Below are 21,349 nucleotides of genomic sequence, written 5' to 3' on the forward strand. Positions count from 1 at the left end.
TTCTGACATCCTCCAACTCTCACGAGTCATAAAAATGTATAAAAATTTAAATATGTCTGACATAATGCGTGGAGGGCCGCGTTTCAAGAGTCGGAGTTTTCAACTACTGTCACTCTCTAAGAGGGAGTCTGAGTCGTAGCTGCCCCGAATCTGCCTGATTGCACCCCACTCATGTGAAGTACTATGATTAGGCCCGACTGTGTCAAAATTGCAATGATCTGGAGAAAAACGGTCCGTGTCACTTTTTATGAAGGACGAGAGTGATTTAAAACGGCTGCAGAACTGCGATGGTTAGTCATATTTAAACCTGTGCACAATCAGAGTTGGATTTTTCAAACAAATATTAACCCTAAAAAGACCCAAACAACACACTGGCAACCAAAGGCATCTAATACAAGTGAATAACTGGTTTAAAATGCAGTTTTTCATCTTTACATGGTCATCAAATATGACCTACTCAGAGGTCCCATAGTTACCATGGAAACACTGTCATCTCACTGTCAGCAAAACAACACTACAAAACCGTTCTGGAAAATAAAATGGCTGCAAACAATCTTGGTTCTGCATGGACATGTATGAAAACCATCGCAGGCCTTCAAAATCCCCAGAGCAGCAGGCAGACTATTTCAGACGGTTTTAATTCAGAGATTTTGCAAATGCTCTTAACAGCTTTTACACTCGTTTTAATTCTTCTGATTTTAGTAAGGACATTTTAGAGCTGAAACAGGACCTGAAGGACACTAAGCACTTTACCACTGACCTGAGCGATGTCAGAGAGGCTTTTAGTACTGTGAAAATGAACAAGAGCCAGGACAAGATAGATATTGGGTAAAATTTACTTACGGGGTCAAATTAGTGGCCCCTTTTGTAAAAAAAAAAAAAAAAAAAAGTTGTAAGAAATGCATAGAACTGTGTTGAAATAATGCTAATACATTCAGAAATATTGGATTTTGAATAGCACGTGTATGTGAAAACTTTTGCTGGTGGACGGACGTGACATTACCCATGATGCTCTGGTCAGTACCAGTACTTTATTAGTAATAAACTTATAGACTTACTATTGCTAATTCTCCTCTTATTCATAAATGTTCGTATTGTGGATCTAAAACAATAACAGCTGACACAAAAACACAAAATGTGTCAGTGGACGGATGTGACATGGTTGTTACAGATCCCATCATACTGATGCTCGGCAGCCATGTCACCGTTTACACTAATGATCCCTGTGCAAAAACTAGGATCAGAATTATTTATTGTATAGTTTATCATCATACTAAAGAGTAAATATAATTTTTAATATAATAATTTAATATAATTTTATATAGAATTGTTATTTCTTTATAAAAATGCTTATTATTAGAAAACTGTTGATTTAAAAAGTGACGTGTGACATTCTTAATGTATGTATTGGTGTAACATAAGCAGGATGGATCAGCACCATACTCCATATTGAACCTGTAAAAATAAAACATGTGATATGTAGGATAGAATCTTGTAAGAAAAACTGGTGAATCTAAAAGAATAGAATATTTGTTTTTCAGGTAAATTCAGTTCAAATATAACTTGGCCATTTGTGACAAGAAAATATAGCATTAATTGTGATGAAATTGGACATTTTTGAGCTGAAAACATAGTTCATATGAGCATCAACATGTTGCAACAGAACTGAAATCCTGTAAACAATTTGTGGAACGATCTACCAAGTACTACCAGAACAGGGGCGTCCCTGCCTATCTTCAAGAAGCTCTTGAAGACCCAGCTCTTCAGAGAACACATCCTCTGCTAGCATTTTCAAACATTCCATTTTAAATGTATTATTATATTTATTCTACTGTTTTACTTGGTATTTTTATTTCAATGTTTTTAATTGTACAGCTGTTTTTATGTCTTTTCAATCTATTCTTGTATTTTAGTCTATCATTTAGCTTTTTTATTTTTCTGTACGACACTGTTTTTAATTGTACAGCTGTTTTCATTAATTTATTCGTGTATTTTAGTCTATCATTTAGCTTTTTTATTTTTCTGGATGACACTGTTTTTAATTGTACAGCTGTTTTAATCTATTCTTGTATTTTAGTCTATCATTTAGCTTTTTTATTTTTCTGTACGACACTGTTTTTAATTGTACAGCTGTTTTCATTAATTTATTCTTGTATTTTAGTCTATCATTTAGCTTTTTTATTTTTCTGGATGACACTGTTTTTAATTGTACAGCTGTTTTAATCTATTCTTGTATTTTAGTCTATCATTTAGCTTTTTTATTTTTCTGGGTGACACTGTTTTTAATTGTACAGCTGTTTTATGTCTTTTATCTATTTTTGTATTTCATTCTTTTATTGTGGTTTTTCCCCTGTAAGTCACATCTGCCAAATGCATGTATTTATATATATATATATATATATATATATATATATATATATATATATATATATATGTATGTATGTATATATATATATATATATATATATATATATATATATATATATATATATATATATATATATATATATATATATATATGTGTGTGTGTGTGTGTGTGTGTGTGTGTTTTATTGATTTTAGAAAAAGAAAAGAAGTAATCGTCCCTCAGTTTGGAGGGACATCATGGCATTGTACATGTTGGACACACTTGTTTTATTGCCAGTTAAGGATATATTTGCTGAAAAAGTCACTTTTTCTTCAATTTTTACCCCTCGGCCAACTTAAGGCCAAAGGGGTATTTTTACCTCCGCCAGGAGGTATTGTGATCACTTTGCTTTGTGTGTTTGCGTGCGTGCGTGCATGTTTGTTTGTTTGTTAGCAAGGTAACTCAAAAAGTTATGGACGGATTTTCACGAAATTTTCAGGAAATGTTGATACTGGCACAAGGAAGAAATGATTAAATTTTGGTGGTGATCGGGGATAGGGGGGCCAGGGGGGCCCACTGATCTGCCCTGCCTCTGCACTCTCCAAGTGCTTTTCTTGTTATTATTTTGTCGTCTGTCCATCCATTCAACAACATAATCTCATTATCTGAAGAGTGCATTGAGATATCTGCACCAAATTTACACTGTGGATGCATCTTGGCATGGAGCAGAAGCCTACTGAAAATAGGTGATCTACTTTTTCAAGGTCAAATGGTGACATGTCCTTTCAACGACATAATCATATTATCTGACACATTATCATTTTGCTTTTTTATTTTCCTGGACATCACTGTTTTTAACTGTACAGCTGTTTTACGTCTTTGATCTATTCTCGTATTTTATTCTTTTATTTTAGTTTTCCCCTGTAAATCGCTTCGGAAAAAGGCATCTGCCAAATGCATTAAAAAAAAAATATATATATATATATATATATATATATATATATATATATATATATGTGTGTGTGTGCGTGTATATATGTATATATGTGTGTACATATATATATATATATATATATATATATATGTATATATATGTATATATACATATATACATATATACATATATATATATATATATATATATATATATATATATATATATATATATATATATATATATATATATATATATATGTGTGTGTGTATATGTTTCATTGATTTTAGAAAAAGAAAAGAAAGAACCGTCCCTCAGTTTGGAGGGACATCATGGCATTGTACATGTTGGAGACACTTGTTTTATTGCCAGTGTTAAGGATATCTTTGCTGAAAAAGTCACTTTTTCTTCAGTTTTACCCCTCGGCCAACTTCAGGTCAAAGGGGTATTGTAATCATTTTGTCGTCTGTCCATCCATTCAACAACATAATCTCATTATCTGAAGAATGAATTGCGATATCTGCACCAAATTTACACTGTGGATGCATCTTGGCATGGAGCAGAAGCCTACTGAAAATAGGTGATCTACTTTTTCAAGGTCAAATGGTGACATGTCCTTTCAACGACATAATCATATTATCTGACACATTATCATTTTGCTTTTTTATTTTCCTGGACATCACTGTTTTTAACTGTACAGCTGTTTTACGTCTTTGATCTATTCTCGTATTTTATTCTTTTATTTTAGTTTTCCCCTGTAAATCGCTTCGGAAAAAGGCATCTGCCAAATGCATTAAAAAAAAAATATATATATATATATGTGTGTGTGTGTGTGTGTGTGTGTGCGTGTATATATGTATATATGTGTGTACATATATATATATATATATATATATATATATATATATATATATATATATATATATATATATATATATGTATGTATATATATATATATATATATATATATATATATATATATATATATATATATATATATATATATGTGTGTGTGTATATGTTTCATTGATTTTAGAAAAAGAAAAGAAAGAACCGTCCCTCAGTTTGGAGGGACATCATGGCATTGTACATGTTGGAGACACTTGTTTTATTGCCAGTGTTAAGGATATCTTTGCTGAAAAAGTCACTTTTTCTTCAGTTTTACCCCTCGGCCAACTTCAGGTCAAAGGGGTATTGTAATCATTTTGTCGTCTGTCCATCCATTCAACAACATAATCTCATTATCTGAAGAATGAATTGCGATATCTGCACCAAATTTACACTGTGGATGCATCTTGGCATGGAGCAGAAGCCTACTGAAAATAGGTGATCTACTTTTGCAAGGTCAAATGGCGACATGTCCTTTCAACGACGTAATCACATTATCTGAAGAATGCATTGAGACAGACAATCTAATCTAAATTTCAGGACACTAACTTTCAGCAGAATCTTACACTATATTTGGCTGAGGGGTATTAAAAGTGCACAGCATGTTATGTTCTCTGTTTTGGTATAATTTACTGTGAGTTGTCATGAACACCTAAATTAAAAATAGGAAATTAACCCTTTCATGTATGAATTATGAGAACCGTAATCAAGATTTTTTTCCCTGAGTATTTTAGTCAACTTTAGGCATGAAAAAAACAATGTGACTGAAATTTTTTTATGAACCCATTTTTCATGGAATTACAAAAATGTCTACTTAGCTGGACACCATTTAATTAATTAAATTTTTGAAGCAAAGAAACATGTATTTACTAATATACTGTGTGAAAACTATGAAATAAAAAACATTTTTAATACCGCTGAGCTGATGTTTTCTCACATTTTATGCTAGTTATTATTCACTCAAATAATATGAAAAAAAACCTTTTTGTTTAAAAAAAAACAAAACAAAAACATGTTAATTACAGTCTAATAACAATTACCAATTGATTTCCACCCAAATATGATAATGCAGATCAGGTTTATCAAGAACAGTAATGGTCTGAATGTCAGTGTATGGGATGGTGCATAAGCGTTCATTGTGTTGGCTGATATGGAACTAAAACAACAAAACCTGTGAATATACAAGAGAACAGCTGGAGAATAACTGTCCACTGTAGTGACCACCATGCATGAAAGGGTTAAATATAGGGAAATATGTGATTTACAGTGAAAAATGCAAAATACAGAGGTTAAAATTAGAATAAATGGTCATAAATCACTTAGGAAAGGTTAAATAATGACAAAAAACATCACTTGGGGCTGGGTCTGTACGGGTTAATGTTGTGGTTTATCTTTTCGATTAACGTGCATCAGGACTGGAGGTAAATTAACTTTTTTAATGTTCAGCTGGATATAAACTCTTTTCACTTGGAGTCCTTTTTGAGTAGAAGCAATTCTGTGTGTGGAAAACCTATAATTATGTAAAGGATATTCATTTACATCATGCCGGCTGAGAGCAGCGACTGCCCTTCCTCTTCAGAGAGCATCTCCTCTTCATGATGATTCTTCCTCAACACCAGGAAGCTGAGTGTACCCAGCACAGATGCGATCAGCAGGGACAGAAAAATGTTTTTCCTGCTGCTGTCTGAGAGAGGAAGATTAAAATAAACCAGTTCATTAAAACACACAAGATGTATTAGCACCATTAAGCTGCAGCGCGTTCAGAATAATAAATCTATGTAATAACTCAAATCATCCTTGTGATAGTTGAACCCTACCTGGTATTTCTGTTCTTCCATTCCAGTCAAAATAAATGTACAGGTTCCCAAACAACATGCTGCGAACACAATAAAGCATATGAGTCAAATTAGTGAAAAAACAACATAAAACAACCAGAAATTACAGTCGATTCTGGGTAAAACTTCACTGTTATCACCAGAAAAGTGAAAAAAAAAATTAACTGTGAAGTAACTAGTGACTAATTAAGTTATTAAAATAATAATTAGATTAGTCATTAGATTAATTTTAACTCAGGCTCAGTAACAAAGCAATATTATGATGTAATTTCATAATATAATAAATATAATTATCATGATATACTTTTTTATTTTGCCTTAAAAGTTTATTTTGTTGAAATTTTCAGCTAAAACATGAAACTTTCATTTTGTTGAGGATGAACATAATATAATGAATATAATTATCATGATATGCTCTTTTATTTTGCCTTAAAAGTTTCTTTTGTTGAATTTTCAGCTAAAACATGAAACTATTTAATTTTATTGAAGATGAACATAATATAATAAATATAATTATCATGATATGCTCTTTTATTTTGCCTTAAAAGTTTCTTTTGTTGACATTTTCAGCTAAAACACGAAACTATTTAATTTTATTGAAGATAAACAAAATATAATAAATATAATTATCATGATATACTCTTTTATTTTGCCTGAAAAGTTTATTTTGTTGGGATTTTCAGCTAAAACATGAAACTATTTCATTTTATTGAAGATGAACATAATATAATAAATATAATTATCATGATATACTCTTTTATTTTGCCTGAAAAGTTTATTTTGTTGACATTTTCAGCTAAAACATGAAACTTTAATTTTATTGAAGATGAACATAATATAATAAATATAATTATCATGATATACTCTTTTATTTTGCCTTAAAAGTTTATTTTGTTGACATTTTCAGCTAAAACATGAAACTATTTCATTTTATTGAAAATGAACATAATATAATAAATATAATTATCATGATATACTCTTTTATTTTGCCTGAAAAGTTTATTTTGTTGACATTTTCAGCTAAAACGTGAAACTATTTCATTTTATTGAGGATGAACATAATATAATAAATATAATTATCATGATATACACTTTTATTTTGCCTGAAAAGTTTATTTTGTTGACATTTTCAGCTAAAACATGAAACTATTTCATTTTATTGAAGATGAACATAATATAATAAATATAATTATCATGATATACTCTTTTATTTTGCCTGAAAAGTTTATTTTGTTGACATTTTCAGCTAAAACATGAAACTTTAATTTTATTGAAGATGAACATAATATAATAAATATAATTATCATGATATACTCTTTTATTTTGCCTTAAAAGTTTATTTTGTTGACATTTTCAGCTAAAACATGAAACTATTTAATTTTATTGAAAATGAACATAATATAATAAATATAATTACCATGATATACTCTTTTATTTTGCCTTAAAAGTTTATTTTGTTGAGATTTTCAGCTAAAACATGAAACTATTTAATTTTATTGAAAATGAACATAATATAATAAATATAATTATCATGATATACTCTTTTATTTTGCCTTAAAAGTTTATTTTGTTGAGATTTTCAGCTAAAACATGAAACTATTTAATTTTATTGAAAATGAACATAATATAATAAATATAATTATCATGATATACTCTTTTATTTTGCCTGAAAAGTTTATTTTGTTGAGATTTTCAGCTAAAACGTGAAACTATTTCATTTTATTGAGGATGAACATAATATAATAAATATAATTATCATGATATACTCTTTTATTTTGCCTTAAAAGTTTATTTTGTTGACATTTTCAGCTAAAACATGAAACTATTTAATTTTATTGAAGATGAACATAATATAATAAATATAATTATCATGATATACTCTTTTATTTTGCCTTAAAAGTTTATTTTGTTGACATTTTCAGCTAAAACACGAAACTATTTAATTTTATTGAAGATAAACAAAATATAATAAATATAATTATCATGATATACTCTTTTATTTTGCCTTAAAAGTTTATTTTGTTGAGATTTTCAGCTAAAACATGAAACTATTTAATTTTATTGAAAATGAACATAATATAATAAATATAATTATCATGATATACTTTTTTATTTTGCCTTAAAAGTTTATTTTGTTGACATTTTCAGCTAAAACATGAAACTATTTAATTTTATTGAAAATGAACATAATATAATAAATATAATTATCATGATATACTCTTTTATTTTGCCTGAAAAGTTTATTTTGTTGACATTTTCAGCTAAAACATGAAACTTTAATTTTATTCAAGATGAACATAATATAATAAATATAATTATCATGATATACTCTTTTATTTTGCCTTAAAAGTTTATTTTGTTGACATTTTCAGCTAAAACATGAAACTATTTAATTTTATTGAAAATGAACATAATATAATAAATATAATTATCATGATATACTCTTTTATTTTGCCTGAAAAGTTTATTTTGTTGACATTTTCAGCTAAAACATGAAACTATTTAATTTTATTTAAAATTAACATAATATAATAAATATAATTATCATGATATACTCTTTTATTTTGCCTTAAAAGTTTATTTTGTTGACATTTTCAGCTAAAACATGAAACTATTTCATTTTATTGAAAATGAACATAATATAATAAATATAATTATCATGATATACTCTTTTATTTTATGTTTATGTTTATGTTTACGCATTTGGCAGACGCTTTTTTCCAAAGCGACTTACAGGGGAAAACCAATTAAATCACTCAATCAATCAAATTTTATTTATATAGCGCCAGATCACAAGAAAGTTATCTCTTGACATTTTATATATAGAGTTGGTCAAAACCAGACTCTAAGCCAATTTACAGAAACCCAACAGAATTTTGCCTGAAAAGTTTATTTTGTTGACATTTTCAGCTAAAACGTGAAACTATTTCAATTTATTTAAGTATAAATTGATGTAAAAATGATTGATGTTAGAAAAAAAACAACTTGATATGCATTTTAATTTTGCCTTTAGGGAGGATTATTGATCACATTTTCAGCTAAAATCTAAAACATATCTATTTAACTTTACTCATTTATAAATTTATGTTATGTAAACAGATTTTAACAACTCAGATTGCAGTTATTTGATTGAATAAAAATTTTAAAAAATGAACAAAATTAAACCTAAATAATCTTTTGTGTCATTTTTAATATTTTAATCATTTAATTTAGCCTTTTATTTTGTTGTTTGGTGCTTTGTGTTTTTCTTCCCTCTTTTTCATTGTTTCTGTGCAGTCTTTTATGACTTTTTGTCTTTTTCATCATTCCATTTTGTTTTGTTATTTACATTTTCTCACCGACTTTCACATTTTACATTTTCATTTTGTTTTGTCTTTTATATCTGGGCGCTTCTGTGAAACTGGTCCCTAACAACAGAACATAGGGGCTAAAAATTACTAATGTTGACTAATGACTAATGTTACGAAGCAAGTTTGGAAGCACTTTTGAAAGCACAATTTTTTAGATAAAACATATATTATTTTTATCCACACGAAAAATCCACATGTAACACGATAAATGGACACGAAAATTACACACTACTACTTTTTTGTATATCTTTTTATTCTCTCACAGGTACATTTTGGGAATCAAACTAATTATGCAAGGCAGAGTGTTTCACAAAAATGACCGGTGTTGCAAAATCACTTGTGATTTATATGCGTTTAAATGGGCAGGTTCTGCATGTAACACAAGTGGACACGATGGGTTACAAACAAAACCTGGAATGAGACTGCCATTCATGAAAAACCCGCATGTCTGGATTAGAAAAACCACTAGGATCATCAAATTTAACACAGTATCTTTATTTATAGTGGTATATAAGACCATTTACAGCCATGATTTCCAGATCAAATGGACTGACACCTTGGTAGTTTTTCATGTCCCAATTCTGGTCCTATTTTTGACCCCAATATTTGATTAAAAATTCATTAATTTTGGGATGGCTCAGAGTATAAGTTTTTTTTTAGTGCTAGGCAGCGATTAAAATTTTTAATTGCAATTAAACGCATGGATTTCTGCGATTAATCACGATTAATCGCATAGTTATATGGAGGGGGGTTGCTGGCATCAACATCGTGTATTGCCTTTCAGTGATATTTCAGACTCAAAGTACTCCGGTGATAAAAATAATTCCACATTGCAGTGCTTCCAAACAATTTTGTCCTTCTCAACCCCACCATCTGAAGACATTTAAAAAGAAAATGTCTATGTAAAAAACCGATACTTTTCTCTATGTTTATGTCCCCACCAGTTTATTTCCGGTTGTGGGTGATTGACAGGAGTCTTAAGCCCACTAATAAGTACTAATACTAATAAGCCCAATAATATGTGATGTTCAGTTGTTAAAAGCAAGCAAAGGGAGCCCTCTAGTGGTCGGAATAAGTCGCACTAACGTATGTTTTGTCCTTGCGGTGTTACCATAGTCAGTTCGAACATAAGAAGGAACTAACAGACACATTTCTTTCACTCTGTTTGTATGGCCCGACAAACGTTTGCCTGTGAGTATTTTATGTTCAATTGTTGTAAGAATGAATAGTATAAAATATCTCTGATGGGAACCTTTGCTGCTGGATAAAAAGACGTTGTAAAGCTTAAATTAATCTGTAAATGCTAATCGTTAGCGTGTCTATGGATTTTCCCATTCAAGTTAGGATCGAGCTAGCAATCTTTTTCCCATTCATTTAAATGTATAATGCCATGTAAATGTACTAAGGCGATGAAAAGAACTGAGGGGCCGTTTACACGGCGTAGGATTCAGTCGACTCCGGGAAGATTTCATTGCGGATTAGCCTTCTGTTAACATGGAAACGGTGCCTAGAGTGCCTGAATCCGGAAACTTTTGATACCAGGGTCCAGGGTGGAATGTTATTGATACGCTCCGCATTTCAGCTCCGTGTTAACGCGAATCGGAGCGTTCCAGGGTAAAATATGATGTCACCGCATGCGCGCGCAGCCAAGAACCGCCAGTTAACCCACTCCAGGCCAGTTGGTGGCGGTAATGCGCCTCCAAGCTGGTTTGCCAGCCTCTATGACACAATAAAGCTGCAGAAAAAGAAGGAACAACCGCAACAACAATGGCCGGTTTCAGAACAACATACGTGCTGCTAACTGTGCTCAGCTCGTCTGTCCAGACAAAGAAGTCCTGCGTCTTTGTACGACCACTCGCCATTGCTGTTTGTAAATAGCGTTGTCCGCCTCTTTTTCTTCTTCTTCTTCTCCTCATTTAAAGGCTGTCTAAACCAGAAATCGTTTGTGTGCAGGCGCGTGTTTTACCGCCACTGTTTCACTACAGCTCTACATCGCCAGTTACTGGTCTGGCATGGCCACTACAGCGTATTCAGCCGTCCTCGCGGACTCATGTTAATGCAGATCGTTATCATAGCGGCTTCGTCGTAACGCGGAATGATTTTATAACGCAAAGGAGAAATCTTTGCGGAGTGTTGCCGTGTAAACGTACCCTGAGACATATTTTGTATGTATGTTGCAGTTTTACAGTGAGTCTCAAGTAAAAAATTTGGAGAGAAGTTTTGGGCGTCCGGCTTTTCTTGGGAAACCTGTTGTCTACCTGCCGAGCTAATCGCTACACGCACACAAGCAGGGGCAGAAGAATAGGAGTTAGAATAAAACGGCATTAACGTGAGATAAAAAAAAATTGTCAGCGCTATTTAATGAATGCGTTAACGCGGTAATAACGCATTAACTTGCCCAGCCCTAGTTTTTTTGCATTTATCTAAAGTCATCATTAAGTACATCCTGGGGGGAAATATGTCTACATTTCTCTTTTATTATTGGGTGTAAAAAGCTGGTACCAAAATGAACCCAGTTTCATAGAAGCACCCGCATTGTAATTTCTATCTTGTTCAGTGTTTTGCATTATTTGTTTTTTGTTAGGTTTTTAATCTAGTCTGGAAATATGGACACTGACATTGGTAAACACTGTATTATGAGCTACAGAATTTCATCTGATTCTGATAAATCATCTTTTGACATTTCCTCATAATCAGAGCAGTGCTGTGTGGTATTTAATATTTTAATAAAAGGCTCAACTTTCTCAAGGGAAAACGTTTCCCTTTAAACTGTGAAGAAATACTGATTTGACATTTATTGTAATAATTACCAACATCAAATAACAGGAAACATCTCCCGTATGTAATTTTAAAGCTAAGAACCTTAAAATCTTATAATCGTTTAGTCTGGAAAATGGATTGTTGCGTGGAATAAACTTTAATTTTTGTTTTTTATTTTATAAAAAATACAAAGTGGAAATGACGACGACGATACTGATGGACATATTAGGAGCTTCACATTTTATCTAATTGTGATAAATCATCTCTTGACATTTCTACCTAATCAGAGCAGCGCTATGTGACATTTTATATTTTAATAAAAGGCTTTAGCATTTAATTAAAATCCCCTCTGTGCTACTTGTTTTGTACAGCGAATTTAATGGTTATCAAACTACTCTGAGCCTCTGAGTTTCAAATTTTAACCTTTAATCATCTTAGACTTTTTCTTCTTCTTCTTCTTCTTTTTTTTTATATATATATTTATTTAACACGGTTGGAAATCATTCTTAACACAAGAAAATTGTGAAATACGGCTTATGCTCAACACAAAAATGAGCATTTCTGCCTCTGAGAATGAGTGTTACATTTTAAAAGCTGCTTATTAACCTCCTAAAAGTCCTATGAAATGATGTTATCTATGCATGTTTTTAATTAAATATGCCGTAAAGTACAGACAATGTAGCCGTGTGTGTCCCGAAGAATCAATAAGGAATAACAGGTGTTGTCGGTAGCAGATAACAGCGGCTGCATTCTGTGTGCGTCTGCAGGTTGTGACGAACAGACCATAAGTTTACCGTGGCAGGGATCAGCGCTGCAGACTCAGATTAGCATTGCCCTATTGTGAGCCTTGGCACAGGTGACAGCCAATGTAATTATTAAACTAATTCAATTTGCATATTTTAGCAAATACAAATTAGTTGCCCAAGCCAGAGTGCAACAGCAGCAGGCCAAATACAAGAGATGAAAAGGGAATAAGGCCAAAAAAAACTCCTACCTATTAATACTCAATGTTGTTTTTATGTCAGATTTTGCTTAATTATGACAGTTTGTGGCACGATTTATTATAATATGACGTTAAATAAAGCGCAATGGCCTGTCTAACTACAATCACAGTTTCGTAAAAGTTAGGTTGATGTGTAAAATGCAAATAAAAATACAATGAAAATCAAATATCAAATATTTAAACAGCAATATTTGGAGTGAGTCCACAGAATACACACCTCAACAAGAATTTTAAGAACGTAGTAAGTAATTTTATTTATCCATCTAACACACAGGTGTCAAACATGTGGCCTGGGGCCCAAAACCAGCCCGCCAAAGGGTCCAATCCGGCCCGCGGGATGAACTTGCAAAGTGCAAGTTAGGGCATCAAACTCGAAAATAGTATCATTATAACCTGTAAATAATGACAACACCAATTTTTCTCTTTTATTTAGTGCAAAAAACACTAAAATATGAAAATATTTACATTAAGAAACTATCCTTTAACAATAAAATGTGAATAACCTGAACAAATATGAACAACCTGAAATGTCTAAAGAAAATTAAGTGCAATTTTAACAATATTCTGCCTGTTACTAAATGTTTTGTGCCGTTGTAGAATTGATCCATAATGCACGAGTATAAATGATAAGTCAAGGCATAATATTGATGAAATTGTACTTACATTTCTTAAATTTGATTTTTTTCAGGATATTCACATCCTTTTTGTTTGGATAGTTTGTAAATGTAAATATTGGTATAATTGAATGTTATTTTTTGCACTAAAACGATTTGCAGTCGTCATTATTTATTGGCTATCATGCTATTATTTTACTGGTTTGGCCCATTTCAGATTAAATTGGGCTGAATGTGGCCCCTGGATGAAAGTGAGTTTGACAGCCCTGATCTAACAGACCATAATAAATACAGTACATACGCACAATTTGGATTTCTGTCTTAAACATGGGTGAAAAGGCATAGGCTGAAGCAACAGCTTATTTTTGCCTATTTTATTTACAAAAAGGAAAGTTGTAAAAACAGGACAAGATAAGAAGATGGCACAGTTTTAAACAATAATATAAACAAAACTAATAAGATAAATCTAAGCTAAAATCTTAGATTTATACTAATAATTGGTTAACTTTATCCTAATATTTTCTATTTATTGAATACCTTAGTTTTAAACTTCCTTTTAAATGTAGTGACTGATGTGCATGTTTTTAATTCTTTATCGAGGTTATTCCATATATTTCCTCCAATTACAGATATACATTTGCCTTTTGTGCTGGTCATTGCCTTTGATTTCTTGAAACTGCAGGTAACAACTAAGGTTGCACTGGGACTCTCATCATTGCCTTCACAACTTTAACCCTTTCATGTATGAATTATGAGAACCTTGGTTGACTTTTCTTTTTTTTTCATGAGTGTTTTTATTTCTCTTTAGGCCTGAAAAAAACTATGTCATTGAAATTTTTTTTATGAACCTATTTTTCATGGAATTACAATAATGTCCACTCAGCTGGACACCATGGATTTAATTTTTCAAGCAAAGAAACATGCATTTAAAACCCATTATGAGAAAGTGATATATTGTGCGAACACAATGAAATAATAACATCTTTCACGCAGCTAATCTGATGTTTTCTAACATTTTAATATACTCTAATATTAGTTATTACTCACTCCATGGAGATAATACGCAAAAGAAAACTTTTAAATTACAGTCTAATAACAATTAGCAATTGATTTACACTAAAACATGTTACTGCAGATCAGGTTTATCAAGAACAGCAAAGTTACAGTAAAGGTATGATTTGCAGTGTATGGGATGGTGCATAAATGTCCACTGTGTTGGATGATACGAAACTAAAACAACAAAACCAAAGAATATACAAGAGAACAGCTGTAGAATAGCTGTCCACTCTAGTGACCAGTATGCATGAAAGGGTTAATAGCTCGTCGGCTCATTCTGCTTAAATGGAAGGATAGAAAAACCCCGAAAGTCAAACTCTGGACTTTATGAACAATCTGGGATTAGACAAAATAAGAAATGCCACAAGAGGCAATGCAGCCAAATTCTATACAATGTGGCAGCCTGTTTAATCTTATAGTGAAAAGATGGACACAAACAACTTCTCATTGTAACTAAGGATATTTTTTTTTATTCATTAATTTATTTTATTTATTTTGGATGTATGAGTTTATATATTTTGGTTGGATTACGAGGTACATAAGGGTTATTTGACTCTGGGGGGTTAGATAACTGTGTTGCTGTGAATCAGTTGGTAGAGCAGGTCGTCAATGAACCCTAAATTTCTCCCAGTAGGGCCTGGCAGTGCCTTGCATGGCAGCAGCCGCCAATTGGTGTATGAGTGTGTGCGTGAATGGATGAATGTGAGGCTTTGTAAAGCGCTTCGGGCACCATGAAGGTGTGGAAAAGTGCTCTATAAGTGTAGTCCATTCACCATTTTTTCAGGGAAGTGCTTGAATACAAACTAAACCACACAGTGTATCTGTTCCAACAGCATGGCTTCATAGTAAAAGAGTCTGGGTCCTGAACTGGCCCACCTCCACCCCAGACCTTTCACTAACTGAAAACATTTGGAGCATCATAAAATTAACTATACACAGGCTTCCTGCAGGGTCCTAAAAAATCTTGCAAATCTGCATGTAATACCTTAAATAAAAATAGGACCAAGGCTCCTGTGGTCCAACGGCATATTTAACCCTTTGATGCATGAATTATGAGAACCTTAGTCAAAATTTGTTTTCCTGAGTCTTTTTATCCCTCTTTAGGCATGAAAAAAAAAACAACAATGTGATTGAAATTTCTTTAATGAACCTATTTTTTATGGAGTTACAAAAATGTCCATTCAGCTGGACACCATGTGTTTAATTTTTGAACCAAAGAAACATATATTTAACCCTTTCATGCATAGTGGTCACTACAGTGGACAGTTATTCTACAGCTGTTCTCTTGTATTTTCATGGGTTTTGTTGTTTTAGTTCCATATCAGCCAACACAGTGGACACTTATGCACCATCTCACAAACTGCAATTCATACCATTACTGTAACTTTGCTGTTCTTGATTGATTCTTGAGTGGAAATCAATTGTTAATTGTTATTTTTTGCATATTATCTCCATGAAATAAGTAATAACTAGTGTTAGAATATGTTAAAATGTGAGAAAATATCAGATTAGCAGCATTAAACATGTTTTTATTTCATTGTTTTCATATCATTTTCTGATATTGGGTTTTAAATACATGTTTCTTTGCTTCAAAAATATAATGCATAGTGTAGCTGAGTGGACATTTTTGTAAATCCATGAAAAAAAACAACTCAATTGTATTGTTTTTTCATGCCCAAGGAGGAATAAAAACACTCAAAAAAAAAAAACAAAAAAACAAAAAAAACAAAAACTTTACTCAGGTTCTCATAATTAATGCATGAAAGGGTTAAAACACAACAACAGAAAGTGATATACTGTGTGAAAACTATGAAATAAAAACATTTTAATGCAGCTAATCTGATGTTTTCTCACATTTTAACATACTCTAATATTAGTTTTTACTCACTTAATGAAGATAATATGCAAAAAATAATAATAATTTGTTCCAGAAAACTATTACAGTCTAATAACAATGAGCAGTTGATTTACACTCACATGTTACTGCAGATCAGATTTATTAAGAACAGCAAAGTTACTGTAATGGTATAAATGTCAGTGTATGAACTGGTGTAAAAGTGTCCACTGTGTCAGCTGATAAGCAAATATAACAACAAAACCCATGAATGTACAAGAGAACAGCTGGAGAAGAACTGTCCACTGTAGTGACCAGTATGCATGAAAGGGTTAAAGACATTTATTTACATTCATTTGACCTTTCAAGGTCACTCAAGGTCAAAGGTCATGGCACCAAATGAAAGTCCATATGTGACTTCTTATCTATTGCCAACAGTAATTATATCAATATCTTCCACTGTTCTGAATTTATAGTACTTGAACATTTTTCCCATTATTAGCCAATGGGGATTTTTCAAATTTGAAAAATTCATAAAAAATTCAAAAATCAATATTTCTCAAATATTTGAATAAATTTGGCGGACCTTGCCCCAAGGAACTTCTGCTATGAATTTCAATTGGTTCTGGCTAACGGTTTTGGAGAAGAAGATTCTTCAAAAATTGTTAACGGACAGATGGACGATGGATGGACGACAGCTGATCCCAATAGTCCACAGGTGTCAAACATGCAGCCCAGGGGCCAAATCCGGCCCACCAAAGGGTCCGGTCTGGACCTCTGGATGAATTTGTGAAATGCAAAATTACACTAAGATATTAACCCTTTCATGCATACTGGTCACTACAGTGGACAGCTATTATACAGCTGTTCTCTTGTATATTCATGGGTTTTGTTGCTCTTTTCGTTTAGTTTTTTTTTTTTTTTTTGCACATAACTTTATTAAAGTTTTAAGACACTACATATCTTTCTGACATGAATTGGTAACATTATGTAGATCTCTCCTGAGCATAAACCCCCAGAATCACAAGCCCTCCCCATCGTTTTCACACAATTTATCAGTGAATACATGTTTCTGTGTGTCAAAAATTAACCGTGTGGTGTCCAGCTGAGTGGACATTTTTGCAACTTCATGAAAAATAGGTTCATAAGATTTTTTTTTTTTTTTTCATTATTATTTTTTCTATGTATTTAAAAAAAAAAAAAATTTTTATTATTTTTATTTTATTTATTTTTCAGAAGAAAATTTTCCAATCGCATTGTTTTTTTCGTGCCTAAAGAGGAATAAAAACATTCAGGAAAAAAATTTTGATTAAGGTTCTCATAATTCGCGCATGAAAGGGTTAACAATCCTTTTAGTTCAGGTTCCACATTCAGACCAATTCAATCTCAAGTGGGCAGGATTCAGTAAAATACTATCATAATAACATAGAAATAATGACAACTCCAAAAGTTTCTCTTTGTAAATGTAAATATTTTCATGTATTTACACTAAAACAAAGTATAATCTCGCAGAAAATGTGAATAACCTGAACAAATATGAACAACCTGAAATGTCTTAAGAGAAGTCAGTACAATTTTAAAAATTTTCTGCCTGTTATTAAATGTTTTGTGAATTTTGTAGATCCACTGTGATCTGTAAGTTATAACGTACATGTGTAAAGGATAAACTGAGGCAGAATATTGTTAAAATTACACTTATTTTTTTCAGTTTGTTCATGTTATTCACATCCTTCGAAAGGATAGATTGTAGATGTAAACTTTTTCACAATATAAATTTATTTTTTTCACTCTAAAACAGAGAAAAGTTTGGAGTTGACATTATTTATATATTATTATGTTATTATTTTACTGGTTCGGCCCACTGCAGATTCAAATTTAGCTGAATGTGGCCCCTGAACTAAAACGAGTTTGACACCCCTGCAATAGTCCATCGGACCCTTCAGGCCGTTGAACTAAAAAGTCTTTAAACGGTATTAAATTTGATATGGTAGGTCTTAAGTTATGTTGCTATAAACTTGTTCTCTGTATTGTATTTAAATGTGTCCAAACTGCAAAGTAATGTTACTCTACTTAGTTCCATTCCAACCCGACAACGTATACTGAAATTAGGAACAAATTATCTCTAACTTTGCAACCATGGTGCAAATCAAGGCTTTGGGGTAAATAAATACATTTTCCTAAATTCTTGGAGTTGTGAATTTTTGCCAGTATGGACATGAAATAGACTGTGAAATGGGCATTAAATTCTGTTCTAAGTACTCTTAAAAAGGTCTTAAATTTAACTTGTAGATACCTGTAGTTACCCTGAATACAACAAAGAAGACCCAGAACTGTTGAGCAGCTAGAATCCTACAAAAAAAACAAAAATAGGACAACGTTCCCGTCCAAGAACTCCACCAACTGCTCTCGTCACTCCTTAGATGTTTATGGACTGTTTTTAGAAGAATTTTGGATTCGACACAGTGGTAAATGTAGCCCTGTGTTCAATGATCCTATTTATAACCGCTACATTTTCTCAGTTTACACATTTGATATGTTTTCTGTGTTATATCGTGAATAAAATGTGGGTTTTATGAGACGTGTGAATCATTACATTCTGCATTTATTTACATTTTATACAGCTTGTGGTTGTATTTTGGCATCTGCAGTTCGACTTGATCTTTGATCAAATGGGGCGAAGACATGAAAACCACTGTGATGAGTGTTTTGATGGTGAGAGATAATAAGACGCAGACTTCTTCAGTAACAGACAGTGGTTGGATAATATTACAAATCAGTAAAGGAAAAAAAAAGGGCTGTCACTGTTACTGTATTTGGTATTATTGACTTTGCTGTTTTTTCTTCTTCTCTTTTCTTTTCTTTCTTTTCCCTTAATCTTCTTTCTATACCATTATTTAAAACCCTTTCCTGATTTCTCATTTTTGTATACTCACATCCTTTGACCCTTTTACTTATTAGACTGTTAACTTTGCTTTCATTCCTTCTTCTGTCTCCACCTGAATATGCCCAACCTGCACAAAATAATCATAAATAATCATACATATACACAAACAGACGCATACACACAGAAAAACTCACCTGTAAATAACAGTTTGCACCCGTCCTTGTTTTGCTTAATTAGGGTCTGAGCCTATTTTAGCCATTTTTGAGTACTTTTGATTTTGCCTTTATATACTACATAAGGAAATGCTTATTATACCCATGTTTGGTATCTTTTTTTTTTTCAACACAACTTCATCTATCTCATCTGCCTATTATTTTTTCACTTTAGCCTACTATATCAACACAAAAGGCCAAAAAACACACAAAAAATATAAAATCCAATTTGAAAAATGTATATAATTTATTGCATAAATTACACAAAGATGCTTAACGAACCTTTTCGAAGACTTTAAAAGTGAATATTGGTTCCAAATATTAGGTATAGAAAATCAAAATTGTAATAAATTAAAACTATGCTCAAATATTTGACATAAAAGCAGATCTTTACATAGGTGTTTTCTCCGGTTTCCGCATCCGGTTCAAGTGAGGGTCATTATCACCCTTACCTGTAATGCTAATGCAGTTTTTTGATTAGAATCCGCAGATTTGGCCAGTTTATTCCGTTTTGAAAAAGGACAAAAAATGACGAAGCTATGGTCAGAAATATAACGCCCGCCCCACCTCATTTTCATACTTTTACTCACGTTTGTTTGCGCCGGTTTCAAAACGTCATATCTCCGGTTGTATTTGCTCTATCAACGTCAAATAAAAAGTGGGAGAGTGCTTCAATTCCGCACTTTAAAATGCAACTGTCCCTAGTGGGCTACGTGACTGACTTCTGACGCTACGACGTGTTGAAAATGTCATGTGATTCAGTCACAGGGCCGTGACCGTGGACCCTATGATCTATACCAGTGTTTTTCAACCTTGGGGTTGGGACCCTATGTGGGGTTGCCTGGAATTCAAATGGGGTCACCTGAAATTTCTAGTAATTGATAAAAACAAATTAAAAAAAACTTACTTATAAAAAATATATGTAAAGTTGAGAGAGACAATCACAATCCATAAAAACCATGACAAACTGTGAAGCTGAAACTGAAGCACTGTGGTACTGTTTATCTGTCAAATGTTCATTGTGGTCGGTTTCAGATGCTGCAGCTCTTTCATAATTCCTAGTTTGAGTTCTTGTTTGTTCAGTATTAATTGTCAGCCTTGTAAATCCAAGCTGGACTGACTGTATATATCCTAAGCAAGGAAAATCAAATCAAATTCTCACTTTGTGCAGTAATCTACACCTGGCTTTTCTGCCTCCGTCCATAATAACATACATTATATAGACTAAATGTCATCTAAAATGTATGTTTTTTGCAACATAGTATAGCAAACTATTACATGATCAAAATCAAATTAATTTCAACAAAAAAAGGAAAAAAAAAGTCTCAGTTTTGAATGTCTGGGGTCGCCAGAAATCTGTGATGTTAAAATGGGGTCAGGAGCCTAAAAAGGTTGGGAACCACTGATCTATATTGTTTATGTCTATGAACTTGTATCCTTTAAAGCAGGGGTGTCAAACTCATTTTCTTTCAGGGGCCACATTCACCCCAATTTGATCTCCAGTGGTCCGGACCAGTAAAATAATAACAGTGAAAAAAGTAAAATTATATTATGATCAGGTTTACATCTACAAAGATTCCTTAAAAATCTGAATAACATGAACAACTTGAACTGTCGTAAGAAAAACAAGTG

The 21,349-nt window shown here is 32.1% G+C and overlaps 1 protein-coding gene across 1 annotated transcript in view; it reads right to left on the reverse strand.

Annotated features, from left to right (window-relative positions):
• The window catches only part of LOC115423335 (UNC93-like protein MFSD11), a 57,057-nt gene that overhangs the window by 20,358 nt on the left and 15,350 nt on the right, over window positions 1–21,349 (reverse strand). The window contains exons 6-7 of the mRNA XM_030140050.1: window positions 5,987–6,045; window positions 5,709–5,853 (exon numbers count right to left, since the gene is read on the reverse strand). Coding sequence (XP_029995910.1) covers window positions 5,709–5,853; window positions 5,987–6,045 — 204 coding nt within the window. The remainder of the gene's footprint in view (window positions 1–5,708; window positions 5,854–5,986; window positions 6,046–21,349) is intronic.

This window comes from Sphaeramia orbicularis, chromosome 8 (assembly GCF_902148855.1).
Source record: "Sphaeramia orbicularis chromosome 8, fSphaOr1.1, whole genome shotgun sequence".
In the NCBI taxonomy this organism is placed as follows: Eukaryota; Metazoa; Chordata; class Actinopteri; order Kurtiformes; family Apogonidae; genus Sphaeramia; species Sphaeramia orbicularis.